Source organism: Hyalella azteca, unplaced genomic scaffold (genome assembly GCF_000764305.2).
Source record: "Hyalella azteca isolate HAZT.00-mixed unplaced genomic scaffold, Hazt_2.0.2 contig17794, whole genome shotgun sequence".
In the NCBI taxonomy this organism is placed as follows: domain Eukaryota; kingdom Metazoa; phylum Arthropoda; class Malacostraca; order Amphipoda; family Hyalellidae; genus Hyalella; species Hyalella azteca.
In genome coordinates this window covers 138,902-162,700 of record NW_025947564.1, presented here as the reverse complement: position 1 = coordinate 162,700, position 23,799 = coordinate 138,902, and the positions used below count along the sequence as shown (strand labels likewise).

Below are 23,799 nucleotides of genomic sequence, written 5' to 3'. Positions count from 1 at the left end.
ACTTTATGTATTAACCAGGTGGCATTATGTTATTTATGTATGAAGTCTGCATTGAAAATGAGAATAAATTCTTGGAAATTTTCCTGGAAGCTGTTAGAAACTGCGGGGCATTGGAACATAAAAAGTTTGCTGCAGGCTGCATAAGACGGACTACGCTTGCCAAAACTCCCCCATGAATGAACATCAAATAGGATTTGTCGAACCCAATTATCTGATCATGAGAGGAAAAAAAAGGATAACTCCAAGAAAACGATGCAGAGCCAGCGAATTGCAAGAAACTGACTTGCTTGATTTTCAAACTGACTTTTAAACGGAATCTATTCACCCAAGCAGGCAATCAATCAACAATGAAATATTTTTAGATTACAATTCTTTATAGTCTGAAAAATACGTCATCGCGGAAAAAAATGTCTAGGAGAATCATATGCGGCATATTAACTTCTACAGTAAAAGGTCTAATATGAGTGAGAACAATCGTTATTCAAGATACTTCATTAATGCTTATCCTTCTACCGCCGTTTGTCACTCTCCGGGAACATTACTTTCAAATTAAATTGTACCTAAACTATTGAGTGTAGCAACCTGAGAACGTTTGTACACAACAGAGATCATTTTAAAGTCGTACGTGGCGGCGACCATCAGTGCAAGTCATTTTGTGCTCACTAGCAACGTATCCTTTTTGGATACGTGACATTAAGATACGCTTGTGTGACAATATTGCTCCGGTTACTCATGTCAGGCGGTAGAGGATTAAGAAGCACTTTTTTATATGGAGCAGCACGACCGCGTACCTGATGGAAAGCTACACGCTTCACGGAACAAGAGATGCTGCGAGACTCCAGGCTCAAGCTACGCTGACGAGCATAGAAGTTTGTGGGAGGATAATAAAATTCAGCGGTTAACAGACATTGCCGTAGTAAAACATTTAATTAGGGTACTCAAAGCCCGAATAAAAGATGGCGATTCTATTCAATAAATCACTTTCTCTACAGTTAAAGGATAATTAAATACCCATCAAAACATTTGTTTCATTCTATTCAGGTTTGGAGAAAACAGCAAGTGGATGTACCACCACTTCTACAGCCACTGAATATTTCTTTTCTAATAAAATTTGAACAATTCACAAAATAAGAAATTCTAATCCAATTATTTCAGATCGAGTAACTTTTTCAGCAGTCTAAATTTCTAGTCGCCAATTTTAAACTTCGATTTTCATTGAAATTGTAGTTACTTAAGCTTTTTTGACTCGTACGTCCAACACAAATATCTTGATGTAGCATTGTACCCCTGAAAAGATATAAAACGAGCAGGATGAAGTTATTAATACAAAACAGACGAATTAGTAGCTCAGACTAAGCACTAAGCAACACAAGGAAGTTGTAAGGAAATTTAGGTTAAGGCATTTCGATTTTAATATCAAATCGGAACATTCATAAGGGTAATCTGTTTATTATTTAGAAGTGAACTATTTCTGCTCTCCGTTTTACAAAATTAATTGTAACCACGATAAGAATTTTTCTCATGAAATCAATTTAGAAATTGCAAATTCGATCTACGTATTAAGTGGGTTATTTTTTCGTGACAATCTGGATGACGTCTTCATCGTGGGCTACGTGGTGCAGACCGACACGTTGCGGGTTGAACTTCGTACTCGTTCCCTGCAACACGGGTAACTCAAGTTATTATTTAGCTCAAATGCAATAAAAATGAAGATTAAACAGTGTGAGTAGAACTTAGTCGAGGTTTTGACAATAACATCTGGGCCTATACTTTCAAAAAAAGTTAAGAGATCGTAAGTTCATCCGCCAATCATTGACGGCCTTTCAAGCAAAATCCACCAATCATAGACAAGAAAATAGAGCGTAAGTACTTACGTTCACTTAGCAAGTTTTGAAAGTATGGCCCCTGAAGGATAGGAGAACAAGACTCCACCCTCAGGCGTAATTTTTAAAGAAAAGTTAAACCAGGACAGTTGGCTTTAAATTAATTCTCTAGTTCTCTGCGCACTACGCAACATTCTGCATGGAGTTCTTGTTGTAATCTATAGTTTCTTCACACAAATTACTTTTCAGTCTGTATTCGCTTACAAAAGAGTTACAAACAACACTTCAGATGAAAGAGGGTCAATCATTTTGTTGTAAATAATACTGCGATATGAGAAAGCAAAATCAAATTTTCTTTTCATTTCGAGGTGATCCTCAAATCAATCACGAAGGAAAAATGTCAATCAAAAACATTAATTGAAGAGAGGAATTATTACCAAATGAAAAAGTTTCTTCATCTAATTACCAGAGCTTCTTCACGATCAATCAAGCTTAGACAGTCACGCATTACTCACCCAGACTGTACATGAAGACAGTCACGCATCACTCACCCAGACTGTACATGAAGACAGTCACGCATCACTCACCCAGACTGTACATGAAGTTCACTAGTTACCGCTGTTACTCTCACCCAAACGAGCGCGTATTTGAAGACAGCTACGATGGAGCGGTGGATGGCATGGCACACATGCTCCACTGTAGACCCTCCCCTCATGATGATCGGGTCGCCAAAGTCAGGTGGAGAGCCTGGCTTCTTCGTGTATATCCTCAGCATGGCAAGGCTCTCCCAGAGGCGCTCGAGCAGGTAGTCCAGGTTTAGCTTCATGTTGCAACTGAAATAAAACAATAACTAGAATGTCGTACAAAAGATTTTTTTCAAATGAAGTTTATTTCAGAACCTTGCTGAATCAAGGGAAAAGCTTAGTTGGAATAAGTATGTTATGTTATTCCAAGTACCTATGTTATACATTCCAGATCAGTCACTGTTCCACTAGAAATGAGGAGAAGGGAACATGAAAGGTTACGTGACAATACTACGGGTAAGACTACAACACATTACAAAAGATGATACTCAAACTAAGAGATAGGAAGTCACATCAGTAGCTAAACCTTCATCGGTGCGAGGCATACGGTTCTTTTGCCAATGTTTGATATTAGTGCAAAAAAAAAAGTAATTCATAAGTCCTTAGGTCAGACGACAAATTTGGATGGTTGACGATATCAAGATTGAGAAAAAAAATGTAAACCTACAGTAAGTGAGAGGAATATGATGCCATGAACTATTTTCTTGTTAGCACAAAAACAGTGCTTGAACAGACGCATGTTGTCGTTATTGCCCATCCTGGTAGTGGCGACTAGGGAGGGGGGTGATAAGTCAGTTTTTCCAGGCACTTGGTGCCACTGGTAGTTCTACGACCATCACTGGCTCGCTGACCCGCCAGAACCATTTTATTGCGTTACACAACACCCTGGACAAGCCAGGTACTCATTTATCAACCAGAGTTGGATGAATGGCTGAGTTGACCATGAGCTGAGCTTCCCGGTAGAACTTGTCCTCAGTGGGACTCGAACCCGGGCGCTGGGTGCGAGAGACAGAGTCTCTCACCACTGCACTACTGCAGCTCGCATAACAGACCAAGTTTGATGATAATCACGTACGTACCTGACGACTATGCAGTTAGGCTGGTGCGCTATCCTATCAATTTCTTCAATGGAGATTTGGTCGACTTTGTTGTAAACGTAGAGGCAGTTCATGTACACGCGGTTGCCGGAGATCACGTCAATAAGCTCGTCAGCTCCACAGTCTTCACGAAAAATCACCTGAAAACGCATTTATAAATAAAACTGGAGAGGGATTCATTTCGCTACAAAGCTGACACTCATAGGCATTCCTAAACGTAGTACCTATATGATTGTGATGATTTTGGTGATGACAATGCTCGTAATTACAGAGTCACTTATCATTGCACAGGTACCCACAATGATTTATAATGAATTAAGTGAAAATTGTGTTTTTCTACTTTAAGCTTTGCTTTAAGTATGCAGACCGAGGTCTGGACCTCAGAGATGATGGAGCGTGTCAAGCAGCCATAAGGGCCAGCACTAAGGCCCAACTTACGGGCTAGAAAAATGCGACTCGCAAAATACTTACTTCGGCATTGAATATCTTGTACTCGTGCAAGATCATCTGCACCATCCGCTCATCCATCTTAGTGAGCGGCAACGTCGCGTTGAACTTCAGCCCTCCCATTTTCTTCTGTTTGAAGTAAATGCCTGCACGGCACAGGTAAAGATTAATAATTAGGGAGCATGATGGAGAGAAGTGTAAACAACCTCTATTCAGAATAATAATTAAACATTTCCTTGGCTCTCAAGAATTCATGTATAAATTTCCATTGATTGTGTTAACCCCACAATACTCTGAGAATGAGTATCAACACACAGATTTACTGAAAAACATATTCAACATTTCAGATCACAAATCACGCATCACAACCACCAGGTTCACCACACCCACCAGGTTCATCACACTCACCAGGTTCATCACACTCACCAGGTTCATCACACTCACCAGGTTCATCACACTCACCAGGTTCATCACACTCACCAGGTTCATCACACTCACCAGGTTCATCACACTCACCAGGTTCATCACACTCACCAGGTTCATCACACTCACCAGGTTCATCACACTCACCAGGTTCATCACACTCACCAGGTTCATCACACTCACCAGGCTGTCTCTTATACACATCTAGATGTGTATAAGAGACAGGCAATAACCTGTACACGACATCATCAGGACCAGGTCTGCCGTGCGCGCCACGGCAATAACCTGTACACGACATCATCAGGACCAGGTCTGCCGTGCGCGCCACGGCAATAACCTGTACACGACATCATCAGGACCAAGTCTGCCGTGCGCGCCACGGCAATAACCTGTACACGACATCATCAGGACCAAGTCTGCCGTGCGCGCCACGGCAATAACCTGTACACGACTGACTGCCACGACAATACATATAAAAACATAATTTAAGCTGGAGAGTAATTTGCTTTCTACGACAGTTTATTTTTCATTAGTTTTTATATTAGACGGAAAACATATACAGGGCAGGTGACTAAAGATAGAGTACGTCGACAATAGACAGAGAGGGCGACTAAAGATAAGACCGGTAACTAGACAGCAGTTGACTAAAGGGCGCAGAACAAGATCAAAATAGAAACTATTGAGCACACACTAAGGATCTCATCGTATTGGCGAGTCTCCAGAATTGTTTTTCTTTACCAGAATCATCACGTTTACCTTGTCAAACATAGAAAGAATTTACCTGTCGGCCGCGCCCTTTGCCTTGCGAGGCGCCTTCGATAATCCCAGGCAAGTCCAGCAGTTGGATGTTGGCGCCCTTGTATTCGATCACGCCAGGGATGCATGTTAAGGTCGTGAACTCGTAGTTGGCAGCAACACTCTCGGTGTTGGTGAGAGTGCTCAGCAGTGTTGACTGCAGCAGAGATATGACATGGTTAAAGCAGTGCTACACTCTCGGTGTTGGTGAGAGTGCTCAGCAGTGTTGACTGTATAAGCATCTTAGGTGCTAATTTTGGTAATCCTGGTATTATGATGACTCAACCCATCTAAAGTGTAGACAAGTAGCATATTTTCCTGAGCAGCCAAGATTATAAATTATGCCATATTTAGTACTTACATCTGCTTAATTGTTAAGTATGCTTTGATTTAGTTCCAATGAACATAAGAAAGTAATGCAAAAGCTGAACGAACAATAATTAATGCTGACCTTACCAACAGAAGGAAAACCTATGAGAGCCACCCTGGCATCGCCACTTTTCATAACATCAAAACCTTCTCCTTTCTCTCCCTTCTTGCCGGTCGGCTCAAGCAGCTGTGACCGATACTTGGCTAGCTTTGCCTTCAGGACACCCAAGTGATACTCGGTTGCTGTAGGAGACAAGATCATGTCAGATGTGATGGTACAAGAGCATGTCAGATGTGATGGTACAAGAGCATGTCAGATGTGATGGTACAAGAGCATGTCAGATGAAGATGGTACAAGAGCATGTCAGATGAAGGTGGTAATGTGTAAATCAAAATTTTTCAATTATGTTTTATTCATTGACAGATCTGAGCAGAACATACAATCATCAACACAGACAAATAATCTAGATGGCATTTCAAATGTAGTTCCACAAACTGAAGAACACTTAACTGATGAAGCACTAGTTACACTAAACATATTTTTACTGCTCTTTTTGTGTATTGAAAGGTTTCAGGCAAATTTCACACTAGCAATAATTTTGATTACACAAATATTCCAATATTTTTCAATAATATTGTTAAAAAAATTAATAACATTCTATTTTTCTTCAAGCTTAAATACAGAATTATTGATCCAATGAAATATGAATCAAGATTGCACATTTGATTATAAATAACCTTAAAGTAAATCATACCAAGATGTTTAGGTACATATATACCTACTTCATGAATAAATCCAGCAGTTAAAATTCATGGGGAAAACTTTCAATTCAATTAAAAATAAAATAGCAACCTTCAAACAATGCACATCTGTTTACATACACATAAAATAATTTTGAATACATTTCATTGATAGATTTAAGAGTGGTAAAGTTCTATAAAGCAGATCATCTACTTTCATTGCAAAATATTATTCAGAGGCAATACACAACAAACACTACGTGGAACATCTCTTGTGTACAAATAACAGATGTTGAAATAACATAAAATGACATAAATAAAAAAATAAAATAATAACATACATAACATATTACAAGCAGTCATGGCATTGATGGCAGTTTGTAGGTGATGGTACAAGCAGTCATGGCATTGATGAATATATCTAGTGGGAAGAAACTGATCCGTTGTTATAACTTGGAACAACAGTTTCATTGAAAAATTGGACAATCACGAAGAATACTTAAGAAACTGAACTCAGGGCCACCAAATCAATAAGCAGCTACCAGCTTTAGAAGTAAAGTCATGGCTCAGAGAGAAATTTTTTCCACATTTGGGCCAAAGAGGAAATAAGAGATAACAGATGGATGAGTATGCCTCTTAACAAACTCTGAAGGTGACCTAGACTGCAAAAATTTACTAATAATTTTCTCAGGATTCAGAAAATAATAGATGAATTAAAATCGGACTCCACAGCACATCCCAGGAAACAAAATATGTATGACATACAGTATGAAGCAAAGAAGTTATATTGGCTAAATCTCAGATGAGCAAAACAGCAGTTACTCTTGTACAACAGTACAATGAGCAGACTCCCATAAGGTGAAGTTGTTCTGACAATGAACTTATGTTACAACTGTTTGTGCTCAGGTCATGCCCCAGTGAGCCCAGTTGAGTTGAGCAATGTAAAGTGCAACTGGGCATGGCATGAACAGCAAATCAGCAATATATATATTGTTTCTTGAGCAATATAAAGTGCATGAATGTTGCTCCAGCCTCCCAGCTGCCGGCATTCAGCAGTGAGTTTTCTGCCCAGATCTGAGTTTTTGAAATTCTCTTTGGTTCCTAGTACTGTAAAATGGGGTAACTTTGACCACTTTTTTTTTCAAAATGATGCCATTTTTTACTAGATAAGTTAAACTTAAATTGAAACATGCAAAATACAGGTCTTTACTCCAGATTTACTCACCATAAATTGCTGGCTCCTGCCTCTCATAGTCAGACTAGTCTTTATGTAATTTCAAAAAAAGTGATGGTCTTTGTTACCCCAGCTCTTGGGGTTTCTTTGACCAGGTGGTAAAATCAATTCTATTTTTTAGTAAAATAACTCCAGGTTGTGGTGCATTGTAGTAGAACTCTTCTAGTTACATATGCAAAAGACAAATTTTAGGAAAGTGTCATAGTTTGCAAATGGGGGGCGCCGCCCCCAAATGGGCGAAATGTGACCATCTAATGGCAGCCATGATGGGGTAACATAGACCGGTTTGGAAATTAAGTTAAAATTACCATATATAAGACTCTGTAGAGTCTGAAACATAAAGAAAAAAACATTAATAGGTGTTTCAAACATAAAGTATGTTATATAGGTATCAATGGTAATTTTAACTTAATTTCCAAGCCGGTCAATGTTACTCCATCACGGCTGCCATTAGGTGGTCAAAGTTACCCCATTGGGGGGTGGCGCCCCCCATTTGCAAACCATGACACTTTTCTAAAATTTGTCTTTTGCATATGTAACTAGAAGAGTTTTACTACAATGCATCAAAACATGGAGTTATTTTACCAAAAAATAAAAAAATTGGAGGGGTACTCCGACAGGCTTTAAATAATAGCTCTTTTTCGTGGGTCACATTTGTAATTTATTAACCTATTAGATATGCAAACTTTTTAAATCTTTCTATTGTGTTATGTAGCCTCAGTATTAGGCCTTTAATGGCCATTGACAAAATTTTTCTATGTTGAATCATTTTTGAGTTTTGGGGGTTTTTGTTAAAAAAACGAAAAGTGGTCAAAGTTACCCCGCCGGTCAAAGTAACCCCATTTTACAGTAGCATAGTAGGTATATATTTTTTGAAAATATATTTACCATTCTTATGATTCTATGTTGCTGAAACAGTTAAAATTGCTTAAAAATATATTAGTTTACTAAATATAGTTTTATTAGTCAAATACACTTTTGTTTTGTGTTTAACCTTTCTCTTTTCAAATTGCAGCATACCGTACCAAGTTTATTACCAAATATCAAGAAAGAGGCATTTGTTTCCATCACTTGTGTCTGTAGAGTAGTCAGTACGGTAGTACAGTAGGGGCTACTGGCTAGAGGGAAACTAGAAATTCACTGGGCACTGGACAGGCCAGGGCAGCCAAAGGGCACCAGCCAGCAAAACTTAGAAAACCATTGCTTAACAAATGCTAGCACTATTCATTGTATGTTACAGTATCAGTATCACACTAATCACAGTATGTACTATGTACCATGCCCCAGACTCCAGAGGGCAGAGACACAGAGTGCGATGCCCCAGATATGACTGACGGTCAGACAGACGACTGTGGTATACTTACCTAGTTCAAGATGTTGTTGGGGTGTTGGAGGTGAAGAAGTCAAACATAACATAACATAGTGATCTAGGCGCTGCAGTGTAGGCCTGATGCGGCCTGTTGCCGATTCTTTTCCTTTTTGTGCCTTGTTCACAGAAGATCTAAAATCGTGTCATTTGACTGTATCTTTCCACGACTGACAAAAGTTTGAAATCAGGCATGGAATATATCTACTTGGTGAGCCACGACTGAATTTTTCAAGCCGTGGTTTTATGGATTTGCCAGCCGCAATTCCATTTCTTCGAGCCGTGATTCCATTTCACCGAGCCGCGAATTCTATATCTTGGCAATGAGAAGCCATTTACAAGGTGCAAATTTATTTACAAAGTCCATGCACGTGTTACCCCCAAATCTCTAATTTTACCCTTAAACAGTCAAACGGCAACAATAAAATTTGTCTTTACTGTAAGTTGAACACATGTATATGCAGTCTGACTGCTTTGACATGACTGAAACTATGCGTGATCTTCAACAAAACCTTTAGTTGTTTTGTTTACATTACAATGTTTATGTTTTTTCTGCCGGATATTTTGGCGGGAATGGTAAAGCAATGCAAATTGCAGAAGTTGAAAATTTTATGAAATGACATGTTTGTGAAGTGCAAGCTGCGATTTTTCAATTAACAATAATTTATGACGTTTGAGCCACGAGATTTCATACCTACTGAAATTATATGATATTAGAGCCGCGATATTTCAGACAAAAATAGGACTTTTCCAGCCCTGTTTGAAAAAGCTACCGTAAAATGGGATAACTTAGACCGGCGGGGTAACTTGGACCACTTTTTGTTTTTTTAACAAAAACCCCCAAAACTCAAAAACTATTTGACATAGGAAAATTTTGTAAATGGGCATTAAAGGCCTAATACTGAGGCTACATAACACAATAGAAAGATTTAAAAAGTTTGCATATGTAATAGGTTAAAAATTAAAAATGTGACCCACAAAAAAAGCTATTATGCAAAGCCTGTCAGAGTAGGGTAAACGCGGTATATTCCGTCATAGTGGGTAATTCAGTCACCTCTCTAGTTTTTCCTTTATATTAAGCTTTGTTTTAGTTCCATGCGTTCGTTGATGGTTGAAATGGTGACGTCATACATTTGCGCGTCGAACTAATGCCAAAACACTAGGTCTTGGTGAATAACTGTTTGTATAGGAAGAATATTATGGTTTGAGACTTTTAAATACGTCTGTGAATATATTAGGAATCCTTCAAGTATACTTGTATTTGCTGATTTCAAGTGGTAAATAAATTAATAGATGATTAAGTTGAGAAATGGATTTAGATACATGAAAACTAATTCCGTCACAACTTGAATTGGACACACACAGATCGTTCCAAGCAATGTACAAAAATTAAAATTTGCTTAATTAAAAGCTTATTAGTTGTTAGTTAAAAGCATAATTAAGTAGTGTTCAATATTCATTAGTGTTCTAATTCAAAGCCGTGTTGTATTCCAATACAGCTCACACAGCGAACGGAATTCGAACATGTGGATGACGGCATTACGAATCAGTAGAATTTGAAGCGCGGACGGAATACGCTTCACCACGTGCTGAATATTGCCACACACAGTGACGGAATATAGGGATTTGGTAGGTTTGCATTCTAAAGGCTTTTACATAAATATGGCAACATTTTGTGACGTTTCATCATTGCCGACACCTACTATGGTGTTTTGAGAGTCACCTAAAACATACGGTTATTTTTTTATAGTTTTTCATTTCTCGATGCGTCCTTAATGTGACGGAATATACCGCGTTTACCCTACCCCCTTCATTTTTTTAATTTTTTGGTTAGATAACTCCAGGTTTTGATGCATTGTAGTAGAACTCTTCTAGTTACATATGCAAATGACAAATTTTAGGAAAGTGTCATAGTTTGCAAATGGGGGGCGCCGCCCCCAAATGGGCAAAATGTGACCACCTAATGTCAGCCCTGACGGGGTAACATAGACCGGCTTGGAAGTTAATATAAATTACCATATATAACATATTTTATGTTTGACAACCTATTTATGTTTTTTCTTCATTTTTCAGACTCTACAGTCTTTTATATGGTAAATTTAACTTAATTTCCAAGCCAGTCAATATTTACCCCATCAGGGCTGCCATTAGGTAGTCACATTTCCCCCATTATGGGGCAGCGCCCCCCATTTGCAAACTATGACACTTTCCTCAAGTTTGTCATTTGCATATGTAACTAGAAGAGTTCTACTACAATGCACCAAAACCTGGAGTTATTTTACCAAAAAATATAATTGATTTTACCACCCCGTCTAAGATACTACCCTAAGGCAAGAGCTGCCCTGGGCCTGGGGTAACAAAGACCATCACTTTTTTTGAAATTACATAGACTATGAGAGGCAGGAGCCAGCAATTTATGGTGAGTGAAGCTAGAGTATAGACCTGTATTTTGCATGTTTCAATTCATGTTTAATTTAGCTAGTAAAAAAATGGCATCATTTATGAAAAAAGTGGTCTAAGTTATAGGTACCCCATTTTATGGTACTCGACTTCCACCAGGTTCGATATGGTGCTAGGGTAAACACGGTATATTCTGTCACATTAAGGACGCATCGAGAAATGAAAAACTATAAAAAATAACCGTATGCATTACTCAAGTTCTGTTTGCTTTAGGTGACTCTCAAAACACTGTAGTACGCGTCGGCAACAATGAAACGTCACAAAATGTTGCCATATTTATGTGAAAGCCTTTAGAGTGCAAACCTACCAAATCCCTATATTCCGTCACTGTGTGTGGCAATATTCGGGATGTGGTGAGGCATATTCCGTTCACGCTTCAAATTCTACTGATACATAATGCCGTCATCCACGTATTTGAATTCCGCTCGCTGTGTGAGATGTATTGGAATACAACTAGAGATGCGACGTAAAAAAAACACTCATGTTTTTTTAATAAAAAACAATTTTTTTAAATAAAAAACATCAGCCTAAAAAAAACATGTTTTTTATTGTTTTTTTAGAAAAACATAAATAAATGCAAATAAATCCATAATCACTTTACCTGAGGGCCACAGGATGATAGGTGACAGGTCTATGCTGTATCTTAAAATTCCTAATATCATTGAATGACAGCTAACACACAAAATTCCAGAACTCTGTTTGGACCGGATGTCTGAATCTCAAAATGTAAGTTTTTATATGTTTAATATTATATTTATATATCATTCATTATGTTTCATGTCCTATAATATAGCTATAGGCCTAATCATTTTTCACTCTTTCTTAGGAAATTGGACGTTGTGAACTTGTGAATCAAGAATTTTAATTGTATAAAATTTCAGTCCACAGTGGTCCCAGGGCCCAGGCTAGTTAGGTTCTCATGTGTGACATTTCCTACCTTCATACCCATAAACCTCATGCACGTTATTTCGTTTTCTATCTCCTTATTTCCCACTGTTTGGAATGGATAAATATAGCAGTTGCGAGGGTTAAACCTAAACGGTACTATAATCTTATCTTATAAAATTTCAAATATATACAAGATTTGTTATATACTGCAATGTCATTTCAGGAACAACTGAATGTAAAATTGGCACGAGCCATTTATGCCAGCGCAGCTCCTCTGAACATGGTTGAAAACAAGTTCTGGGTGAAGTTTTTTGCCAGCATGCGTCCATTGTACAAAATTCCCAGCAGGCACACAATGTCCAATGCATTGTTAGAGCAAGTCTATGTACAAACTTCAATCAAAGTACAAGAGCTGGTTGCAGGAGCTTCTAGTGTTGCCATAATATTGGATGGCTGGAGCAACATAAGGTTAGTCTTCCATTCAATCTATTGGATCCTTGGAGAAGTCACTCTTTTGTTAGGAATTTATGTTGCAAACACTTTGGTCATCAAATACTCGATAAGTAAATTGTTGTAACCTCTTGACTGTGTTTGTACAATTTAACCTGTTGTTATCAAATTATTATTTCTCTTTTTACAGAAATGAATCATTAATAAATGTCATCATTACAGTACCAGAGCCTGTGTTTTGGACCAGTACCAATACAGGTAAAGAATAAAGATTGTGACTTTTTTTTTAAATAACAGAATGATGAAAATTGTATATACAGACGCATTAAGTGAGTCTAGTAATCTAAACATTGATAAATATTGAATATTTGAAGATCACATCTTCAAAAGTCTAAGAATGTGAATTCATAATCTACCTAATCGCACTGCTTTCCGCATTTCACCCATTTAAATATTGAATTAAGTTACCTTGGGTACATGGAGAAACTACACTATAATCTAATCTCGTATTCAAAATAATGTTTTGCAGGTGCTGAAAGTCACACAGCTGAATACATTGCTAAAATTGTATTGAAGGTCATTGATGAAATTGGCTCCCAAAAAGTTCTTGCTGTGTGCACGGATAATGCCAGCAACATGAAGAAAGCGTGGGAGATCATCTCAGAAACTTACCCACACATTCAGGCATATGGATGTCTAGCTCATTGCTTAAACTTGGTCTTCAATGACATCATGAAAGTTAAATCCCTCTCAAAGCTATCAGCTGAGAGTGTTGCTGTTTTAAAAGAAATAAAAAACTCACACAAGCTCACTGCAATGCTGAAAGCTGAGCATCTGAAATCGCGAAATGATCCTCAAGCTGAACCTGAAATTACTCCAACCATGAAGACTCTAAAACTTTCAGTGAAAACAAGGTAACTATATTTTAATTAACATTAGAAGTCTGTCGCTATATAGGTATGTTTTATGTAAAACTTGGCATTATTTCACTTGAGTGAATCATTGATTGTGAGCAAAACTGAACTGAAAGAAGCTTGCTGTATTTTAATATTTAGTTGTTTGTCACAAGAAAATGTTCTTACGATTTGAAGTTATTTTCTATTTTGATTAGATGGGGCTCAACCGTCAATTGCCTGGAGAGCCTCCAATCAAACAAACACTCTCTGCAGGCATTGACAATCAATGCAGAGAGTAAAAGCAGCATTGAAAGCAACACAAAGAAGACTATCCTGTCAGAAGTGTTTTGGGACAAAGTTGAAGGAAGTTTAGCACTACTGAAACCTCTGGCTGATGCAATCAAGAATGTGGAGGGAGACAACGTTCCATTATCAATAGTAATGGAAACATTCTCTAAGCTAGAGAATGAAATTGTCAAAAAGGTGGGAAAGTCTCCTGTATTGAAAAGTGAAGAGGATACAGTAAGAGGCATAATCAAGAAAAGGAAAGAATTTGCCACAAAGAAAATTCACTTTGCAGCAAACCTCCTGGACCCAAACCATAGAGGATGTCATTTGAATGATGAGGAAGTTGTAAGTAAACATATTACATCAAGATAGAAATTTATTTGATTACGGTACCTTTAAACACATGTAATATTAACTGAAATGATGCGGTATACTTCATTGACTATTATTATAATGAGTATTACTAATACTGCTGAGTTGATGCTCAATCACAGTAGAATTGCCAAAAGCTATTACAATATGCTGCGCATAGATCTTTTTGTCAAACTAGGTATATGATACAGTTTTTAAAACCATAGTGAGAGTGTGAGACTCGTATATCACCCTTGACTCCACAGGTTGATGCATTCCAAGTCTTAGATGAAATTGCAACTAGCATGCCATGTGTTAATGGTGGCAAACTTTTTAGAGAGATTGCAGACTACCGATCAAAACAGAAACTATTTCATAAGCCATACATCTGGAATGCTGTGAAACACACCACACCATCGACTTGGTGGTCTGGCTTGTGTGGCTCCACTGAACTATCAAAAATCGCCAGTCAGATACTGAACTTGCCTCCCACAAGTGCAGCTGTTGAACGCTCGTTCAGCAGGCACTTGCACGTGCACTCAGCGAAGCGGAATAGATTGACAGCAGAGAGGGCGGGCAAATTGGTGTATATAGGGCATAACCTACAATTGATCGACGATGCCGATAATGAACCTGCTGCATTGCCATCAGCCTCAGAAAAATGGCCGTAAAAATTCAGTCGCGGCTCGCCAAGTAGATATATTCCATACTAGTCTCTACGTATTGCGCCTAGTGTAAACGGGGTCCAGAGCTGGCAGCAGTATTCAAGGATAGGTATTACAAGGGCTCTGAAAAGTGTGATCATTGGTTGCGCTTCTCTCGTTCTAAACGTCCGCCAGATCCACCCCATCTGTCGTCTACCTTTTGCGGTTATTGCAGGTATGTGATCACCAAAATTGACCCGATTGTTCATCAACACTCCTAGATTGCGAACGAGTCGCTTCTCTTCAATTTCCGAGTTGTCAGGTGCCATGTAGCGGTGATCCATTCCAGCTCTTCCGGTTCCTCCGTACCTCAGGACCTCAAACTTGGTCCCGTTGAACTGCATGTTGTTCACTAGGGCCCAGTCATATATTGCAGAGAGGTCTTCTTGCAACCTCTCACTGTCCATCCATGATGGTCATTAATATCCTGGTGTCGTCCGCGAATGACGATGCAGTGGCGTGGTTCACTGCCACATCTATGTTGGCGATGTGGACGAGGAAGAGGATTGGGCCGAGTACCATTCCCTGTGGTACTCCACTCTTCACCCTAGCCACGCTCGATCTCGAGCCTCCAACAACTACAGCTTGTAGTCTTTCTGTTAGGAAGCTGTGGATCCATGCCAGCAATTCACCTCCGACTCCCAGCAGTCTTAATTTTCTGAAGAGCACTCCATGGTTGACTTTGTCAAACGCTTTCACGAAGTCCAAATACACCACCTCCACCCCAGCCCCCTCCTCCAGCATGGCCAAGATTTGGTGGTGATGCTCCAGTAACTGAGACAAACAGGAACGATTTTGTCTGAAACCGTGTTGCCTTCTGTTGAAAAGGTCAGCGTCTTCCATGTACTGCACCAACCTTCTGGCAACAACCTTCTCAAATATTTTGATTACATGTTTGATTACATCAATCAGAACTGCGCGCTACAGTGCGTGGTTCAGGTGGCTATGAGCGACGAGCGTGCATGATTAGGTGCTCAAATGTAGCTCTCACAGCCAGGAACTGCGTGCAACAGCACGTGGTTCATGTGGCTGCAGGGGTGTATGCTTAGGTGCTTATACATAGCTCTCACAGCCGCCGGAACTGCGCACTACAGCGCGTAGTTCAGGTGGCTGTGAGCGAGTATGCTTGGGTGCTCAAATGTAGCTCTCACAGCCATCAGAAGTGCGCACTACAACGTGTAGTTCAGGTGGCTGTGAGCGCGTATGCTTGGGTGTTCAAATGTAGCTCTCACAGCCATCGGAACTGCACGCTATAGTGCATGGTTCAGGTGGCTATGAGTGCGTATGCTTGGGTGCTCAAATGTAGCTCTCACAGCTGCCAGAATTGCGCACTACAGCGCATGGTTTAGGTGGCTGTGAGCAAGTATGCTTGGGTGCTCAAATGTAGCTCTCACAGCCATTGGAACTACACGCTATGACTCGTAGCAGGTAGATCAATACGGCACCATAGTGGCAAAGCAGAGAGTTTTTTAGACTCTCCCTCAAGTTCATTTTTGAGTCCTATAAGTAGACCAGTAAAGTATCATGCATAGTGGCAAAGCAGAGAGTTTTTTAGACTCTCCCTCAAGTTCATTTTTGAGTCCTATAAGTAGACCAGTAAAGTATCATGGATACCAGCATTATCATACATAAGAAATTGTTTTAAGTCTCGAGTAAATGAGGAAATTAAAAATGAACTGATTCTAAAAAATCTCTGGTTTGTCACTATGTACGGCACATTGACCATATCAATCAAAAATCACGATTTATGAAGAAGCATGATTGGCAACCATAGTGACAAAGCAGAGAGTTTTTTAGACTCTCCCTCACGCCTCAAGTTCATTTTTGAGTCCTACTCCTATAAGTAGACCAGTAAAGTATCATGGATACCAGCATTATCATACATAAGAAATTGGTTTAAATAATGAGTAAATAAGGAAATTAAAAATGAACTGATTCTAAAAAAATCTCTGCTTTTTCACTATGCTCCAGCCTCCAGACCTTAGCAGAGGTACTTTTCCAAAATCGCACTTTTCACATTTTTGTGATTTTTAAGAGATAGTAAATGTTTGATTTCTTGACTAGCTTTATATCTAGGCCATGGTCAGGAAGATGTGCCAGGTGCGCGGGAATTTTTTTTGTCATTTTAACACGTTCCCCGCGTATCCAGATTTCCCCAGTATTCCCTTATTGCGGAAGGCTTTCAGTGGTTGCTGCTTCAGTTAGGCGCCATTGGCCGTGACAAGAGGAGGTGTGTGCAGCTCTATGGCATCATAGCTTTGCATAGCTGCAATAAAATTGTTGGGACACATGTGGTACATTACGCAAGCAAATAATAACCACATGTTGTTCTTGCGTATTGTACCACCGGTGTACCAAGTATTTATTGAGCCATAAATGTGGCATAATAGAATAGAAGGGTACAGAAGGAAATATAAGGGAATAGAAGGGAACAGAAAAGAATAGAAGGGAATAGAAGGAAGTAGAAAGGAACAGAAGGGAATAGAAGGAAACAGAAGGGAATAGAAGGGAATGGCAGGGAATAGAAGGGAATAGAAGGGAAAAGAAGGGAATAGAAGGGAATAGAAGGGAATAGCAGGGAATAGAAGGGAACAGAAGGGAATAAAAGGGAATAGAAGGGAGTAGATGGGAATATATGGGAATAGATGGGAATAGAAGGTCATAAACGGGAATAAAAGGGAATAGGTGGGAATAGATGGGAATAGAAGGGAATAGAAGGGAATAAAAGGTAATAAAAGGGAATAGAAGGGAGTATTAGGGAATAGATGGAAACAGAAGGGAATAGAAGAGAACAGAAGGGAATAGAAGGGAATTATTAGTTAGAATTTTTACAGTTACTTGTTGTTTGTTTAAGGAGATTTACCAATAAAATTTTGGTCCATTGATTTGTTTCACTTAATAATCCACTTTTTGAGTGAACATTAATATAATAAAAGAGAAAGTTTACGTGCGAAATTTCGAGTTATATGTGTTTTATCAAAACGGGGTAAAATACTGCGTTTGGTACACTGGTGTCCCAATACGCAGCAGTGGAATATCACTGTTGGTACACATATGGCCCAATACGCGGGGAACGTGTTAACGACCTGCGCGGTGCGCCGTACAATGCTGGTAAAAAAAATGCGCCGTGCGCCGTACTTTAGAAAGTCGACAATATACGCGAGTATATTGACTACGCGAGTCGAACTGACGCGGGTCGAACATGTCCGGGTTACTTCTGACTCTTCCGCGTTCCGCTTGCGGATACGGAACGTACGGTAATCGTACGGGATTGCGCGAACTGCAGAAGTCAAGATTAAAGAACCACACCGCAAATCATTCATTCACTAATAAGTGCTAATTGCATCAAAAACACAGGCACCGGAAGAAATCTATCTTAATTATAAATTTTCATTTTTATTGCAACGATGAAGGTTAATTATAGAGGCGAACAACAAACATTATACGCGAACGCGTGCGCGAACGAAATATTATAAAAAGCTATATATACGCGAGAAAATTCCCCATTTATATACATCTTCCTGAGTGTGGATAATCTAGGTAGGTATTATTTTAGATTAAGTGCATACAAAAAAAGGGTGTTTTTTTAATTATATTTTTTTTGGGGTGTAGCTAGATCAAGAATCTGAAATCCGTTTTTGGCGGTTGGCATCAGAAATTTTTAATGGAACCTGTTCCTAACTGGACCTAACCTGTTGGGTTTTTGTTGATCAGCTAGATTTATTTCTATGTTTGGAGTCTGTCCAGCAGCCGGAAAAACCTAGCCAATAGGTTTTTTATATGTTTGAAGTCCGTCTGGCGGCCGGAAAAACCTAGCCAATCAACGAAAAAACTTGCAACGAATGTTGAAGTTTACGCCACTATTTTTAGTTTTGCAATATTTTGATTTCCTAGTTTAGCTGCTACAACATTTCTAGGAAATGTGGGACGCGCATCCCGATTTACCTGGCCCGTCCATTTTTACCCCGTTTGACAGTAGTAAATACATGATTTCTTAACATGCTTTTATTGCTTTATGCTACAATGCTACATCATACATGCTACATGGATGATACATAGGATTCAAAGGAAAAATGTTGAAATTTACAGCACTACGCCACTACCTATTTTTAGTTTTGCAATATTCGTCTTACATTCTCTCCTATATCACACTAAAACCCTCACGTCACGTTTTCCCCTCTTCATCTTCATCCAGTATCATTCTCATGATTTCAGTCTCTCGCTCTCTCCCTCTCGGACTACGGAAGTCGGAGTCATATGCATCACATGATCATGATCACAATCACATGATGTCCTGGGGTTGGATATGGAGATGAGGAAGTAGCCAGAGTCAGACAGCCCAGACTAGCCACAACTTTTCATTACCAGCCACTTGTACTTGTACCAACTGAACTTTGCAATTGTTGTTCTGCAGGTTCTTTAGTTCTCTGACTGAAAACTTAGTTGAACATTTTTGTTGAATTCGTTACATTGCCTCCAACAATAATGACTAGAAAACATGACGAGTTGACGACAATGAGCAGAACTACGAGAATAATTTCTACCCTAAACAGGGAAGTCGAGTGCGTTAAAAAATCCGCATTCCGCAACATATCTGCAAAGCTGATGAAGATTACATTGGAAAGTAGTTTTGGTGGAATCCCTCAGCTTTTCTATGAAGTCGAGCTGCGGTTGACGACGGACGTGTGTAAGTTACCTAACCATATAGTAAACTGCCATATTGTGAAACACTTTTTCTTTTGTTACTCTGTTCTTGGAAATCAGTCAATAGTACTACAATCTCAACTCCGAGTATGTCGCGCCATAAGCGGCGGAAGGAGAGCAGTGTGTCTTCGTCTTCAGACGAGGGCACCGGCTCTTCTTCCTTGCCTGCCTTGAGAGCTCTTACTGAGCCCAACTTGCCAATAAGAGATGCACCAAACAATCGCGATCTGATATGCATTCCTGAAACACCAAGCTTGCCATTACTAGATGCATCCACAGCAATTCCAGGCTCTGCTCATGGGAGATCAGCTGCCTCAGATTCAGGCCCTGGTGACAAGACTGGCTCGGTATTATTGCAGATTAACTACATCCAAAAAAAAGGGTGTTTTTTTTTAATTATATGTTTTTTGGGGTGTAGATTACGAATCTGAAATCCATTTTTGGCGGTCGGCATCGGAAAACCGATTTTTTTCGCGACTTACTAACATGGGGGTTACGTAACTTACGTTACCCACTCACCTTTATTTACTAACATGGGGGTTACGTAACTTACGTTACCCACTCACCTTTATNACTTACTTGGCGGGGGTACCTATCCTAGCCCTATCCAGTACTTAATAGTTGATGCAGTAGCTACATTTTTAACAGCTACTAACACCCTTCATTTACTCTGAGAAATACGATAGCTCTCTTAGCCCTGATTTAACTAACTAAAACTTGTGGGGAACTAACACTCGAATCATACTCATTTACTTACTGCTGGCATTGATCTGAGTGCCTAATTTGAGGTGAGCGGAAACACTCTCTGCAGTCTTTTTAGGAACAGGTTTTAGAACTTCTGTGTACCGCCGGTCGTGACTGCTCTTTGTAAAGTTTGTTGCTGTTCACCTTAAATCCATCCTTAATCTTTGATCCTTCAGAGACAGCCCACAGGAGTTTTGTTTGTTTGTGAGGTAGCAGCTCACAGTCCCATATTCTTAGACCAACTTGGTCAGAAGAAGCTCCAGGCTGTGCCGCCCAGGCTGGACCTTCGGTAGAATCCGCAATCTCATGTGAGGCATAGTGTAGGGCATGTCAGTAGATACTAATCTGGGATGATATACGAATATGTTTTTTTTTAAACTCTTCTCATGCAAATAGTCGCACAAGTTATCTTACCTAGTAGCAGCAATCTCTTAACCAGTCCGCTTTTTACAGTGTCTTATCCCTGTCGTTTTTCCCACAGATGTGTGACACCTGAACACCAACGTCCGGTCGAGGGGCTACCTTGGACAAGTCTCCAGAGCTCCTTCCAAATTTCGACTAAAGAAAAGAATCCCTCAGCTCAGTTGTGTTGAACTGTTGATCAAGTATCAACCCGTCAAAAGCAGACAACCGAACAATATTAAGCCGGTGTGCACTGTGTCGTCTGTGCGGCCATGTTGCGGCCTGCGGGTAGGGCGATGAATACGGCAGCTCAGCCCATGAACTTGTACATCAGCCTTTGATTTTGTTATTTGGTTACCTTAGGCTTATCGCATCGATCGATATGAATTGCTTGTTTGGTCGGATCTTCATTTATTTACCTAGTACTAGTAGTCTAGTGACTACGAGTCTACGTGACAGTCGTGACTTATCCATAGTATAAATTTGTCAAATCAACACTACAATACGATCTGCCAGTGCCAATAACTTAACAAACGGCACATATAATAGCCTATGACAGACTCTACCGGTATATATATATGTAGTATATTTTCAACTTTTCAAGTAGGCTAGCCCCTACCCCCTAGTGGCCCCCTACATGCTACAGGCGTTTGTACTTTGTAGTATTGTTATTGTAGATGACAATATTTATCTGAATTACTCTTCAATTATTTACCATATAATACTTAGCTATTTCTTGCTACTTGCTAGTCAATTACTGTCAATAGTCATCATTGGACTGAATAATAATCAGTGATCACTGATGACTCTTCATAACTATCAACTCTATTTTCTCGAGTTTTATCATCACAAAGCCATTTTGTCCTCTAATTAATGGTTTAGTTATTACACAAGTCATCAAACTTAGAGGCTTAAGCCTTATGCATAAAGACTGATAACTGGCAACTGAGTCTGAATGGCAAGTAGAGACACTCAGACACTACTGGTAGACATAGTGATAGTGGCAAAGCAGCAATTTTTTAGACTCTTCCTCAAGTTTATTTTTGAGTCCTATAAGTAGACTAGAAAGTATCTTGGATACCAGCATTTTCATACATAAGAAATTGATTGAAATATTGAGTAGATGAGGAAATTAAAAATGAACTGATTCTTAAACATCTCTGGTTTGCCACTATGCAGTGGTAGACCTATCACCTATGGGCTGCGGGCAGAGCTGGGCAGTGCTACTTTGAAATGTAGCGGCCACTACCGCTACATGCTTTGAATGTAGTGGGCGCTAGCTATCGCTAAAATTGATTAATGTAGCGCCACTAACACCACTGAAAATGTAGAGCGCTACTGCGGTATATACTGCCCACTTCTGGTAACAACTAACATGTTGACACTAGGACTAGTAACAGGCTGAGGTTGACAACATTACACCAAAATCTTTTGTACAGTTTTATTCTGTAATTTATATTATGTATGTATCATTCTGATTTTTAAATAATATTTAATACTATAAAGTAAAATTTAAAGGCTTTATCTATAAATGTAGGCAACACAATTCAACAAGCAGTTCATAAACACAAAACCGCACCAAACCTCACACAATAACAGGATAATGGATAGAAGAATTAAATCTCTAAAGGGCAACCCAATCAATATAACAACAGCCATGACCACACTCGCCATAAAAAACAGTAAAAATAACAAATCAACTGGACCAGACCACATCAATATACTCCATCTCAAACACCTGGGCCCCACAGCAATTGCATACCTCACTCAAATTTACAAGATTGCAATAAACTCCAATACAATACCCCATACCTGGAAGCTAGCCAAGATAATTCCAATATCTAAACCTGGCAAAGACACTAACATGGGGTCATCTTATCGACCAATTTCTCTTTTAAGCCCAATGGCCAAAACACTGGGAAAAATTATCCTTGCCACAATCTCATCTCATCTCCCTAACATTGAACACCAACATGGCTTCAAACAACACCATTCTACCATCACAGCACTCCAACATATCACAGAACACAGCCACAGGTTTCAATCAAAAATGCCCGCCACTTCGAACAATATCTGTAGCATTAGACATGAGCAAAGCATTTGATACGGTAAATCTGCACACACTCATCAACAAACTTTCCACAACCGCAATAGAGCACACTACACTTAAATACATAGCAAATTACATCAAAGGCAGAAAAGGCTTCACACAAGTCAACAATACCAATTCATAACAGAAATTATTCAAAACAGGTGTACCACAAGGCAGAGTCCTATCTACGTACATATACGTTTCAGATATACCCTCACCTCCACCCAATATTAAAATAATTACATATGCAGACGATATAACTATCTTATCCTCTCACAAAGACTATAACACTGCTGCACAAGTCCTTCTTCCATACCTACAAACCATACACACATGGACCACAGAAAACCAACTACAACTCAATGCAACAAAAAGCACTGCCACTCTTTTCACACCTGACCTGGCTAAATATAGCACACAACTCAACCTCAATATCAATAATACACTCATTCCAACAGTACGCAACCCTAAAATACTTGGACTTACCTTTGACCCAAAGCTCACCTTCAGCACTCACATTAGCAACACTCACGACAAAGCCAATAATGCCATCAAAATAATCAAATCACTTTCAGCCACACAATGGGGAAAACAAAAAGAACTACTCACAACCACATTTCAAACACTCACGTGTCCAATCCTTGAATACGCAAACTCATCCTGGTCACCAATTATATCACCCATGCAAATGAACAAACTCCAAACAGTCCAGAATGCAGCACTCAGGATAGCCACAGGCTGTACTGCAGACACCAACATCCACCACCTTCACCAAGAAACCAAACTCCTACCCCTAACACAACACCTCAAACTTCAGGCCTCACAACTCAGACAGAAAGCACAATACCCAACCCACCCACTACATACCCTCACCCTTCAGCTGCACCCACACCGTCTCATGAAACAAACCATTTTCCACAACACAGGTTTCACCACCAACA

The 23,799-nt window shown here is 39.5% G+C and overlaps 2 protein-coding genes across 2 annotated transcripts; one reads left to right on the top strand and one right to left on the bottom strand.

The window, feature by feature from the left end:
* Positions 1–1,016: 1,016 nt before the first annotated feature.
* On the bottom strand, positions 1,017–5,800 carry LOC108674187 (uncharacterized GTP-binding protein C02F5.3). The gene is made up of 7 exons (XM_047885391.1): positions 5,621–5,800; positions 5,156–5,326; positions 4,698–4,815; positions 3,976–4,097; positions 3,487–3,644; positions 2,455–2,656; positions 1,017–1,658 (listed from the first exon to the last, which is right to left on the bottom strand). The coding sequence occupies exons 1-7, from the start codon at positions 5,798–5,800 to the stop codon at positions 1,569–1,571; spliced, it is 1,041 nt and encodes a 346-aa protein (XP_047741347.1). The 3' UTR covers positions 1,017–1,568.
* A 7,381-nt stretch (positions 5,801–13,181) lies between these two features.
* LOC108674186 lies at positions 13,182–15,965 on the top strand. The gene is made up of 4 exons (XM_018162102.2): positions 13,182–13,591; positions 13,789–14,206; positions 14,479–14,680; positions 15,829–15,965. Exons 1-4 carry the CDS (start codon positions 13,314–13,316, stop codon positions 15,963–15,965), a joined length of 1,035 nt encoding a protein of 344 aa, XP_018017591.2. The 5' UTR covers positions 13,182–13,313.
* Positions 15,966–23,799: the final 7,834 nt, after the last annotated feature.

Excerpts from the sequence above, each read along its gene's own strand:
- LOC108674187 (XM_047885391.1), bottom strand. The coding sequence starts at position 5,800 with ATGATCTTGTCTCCTACAGCAACCGAGTATCACTTGGGTGTCCTGAAG. Across the intron at positions 2,657-3,486 it reads CCTAACTGCATAGTCGTCAG|TTGCAACATGAAGCTAAACC; the intron begins GTACGTACGTGA and ends GTTTTATTTCAG. Across the intron at positions 1,659-2,454 it reads TCAAATACGCGCTCGTTTGG|GGAACGAGTACGAAGTTCAA; the intron begins GTGAGAGTAACA and ends CCCGTGTTGCAG.
- LOC108674186 (XM_018162102.2), top strand. The coding sequence starts at position 13,314 with ATGAAGAAAGCGTGGGAGATCATCTCAGAAACTTACCCACACATTCAG. Across the intron at positions 14,207-14,478 it reads ATTTGAATGATGAGGAAGTT|GTTGATGCATTCCAAGTCTT; the intron begins GTAAGTAAACAT and ends TTGACTCCACAG. Across the intron at positions 14,681-15,828 it reads TGAACTATCAAAAATCGCCA|AACTGCGCGCTACAGTGCGT; the intron begins GTCAGATACTGA and ends TACATCAATCAG.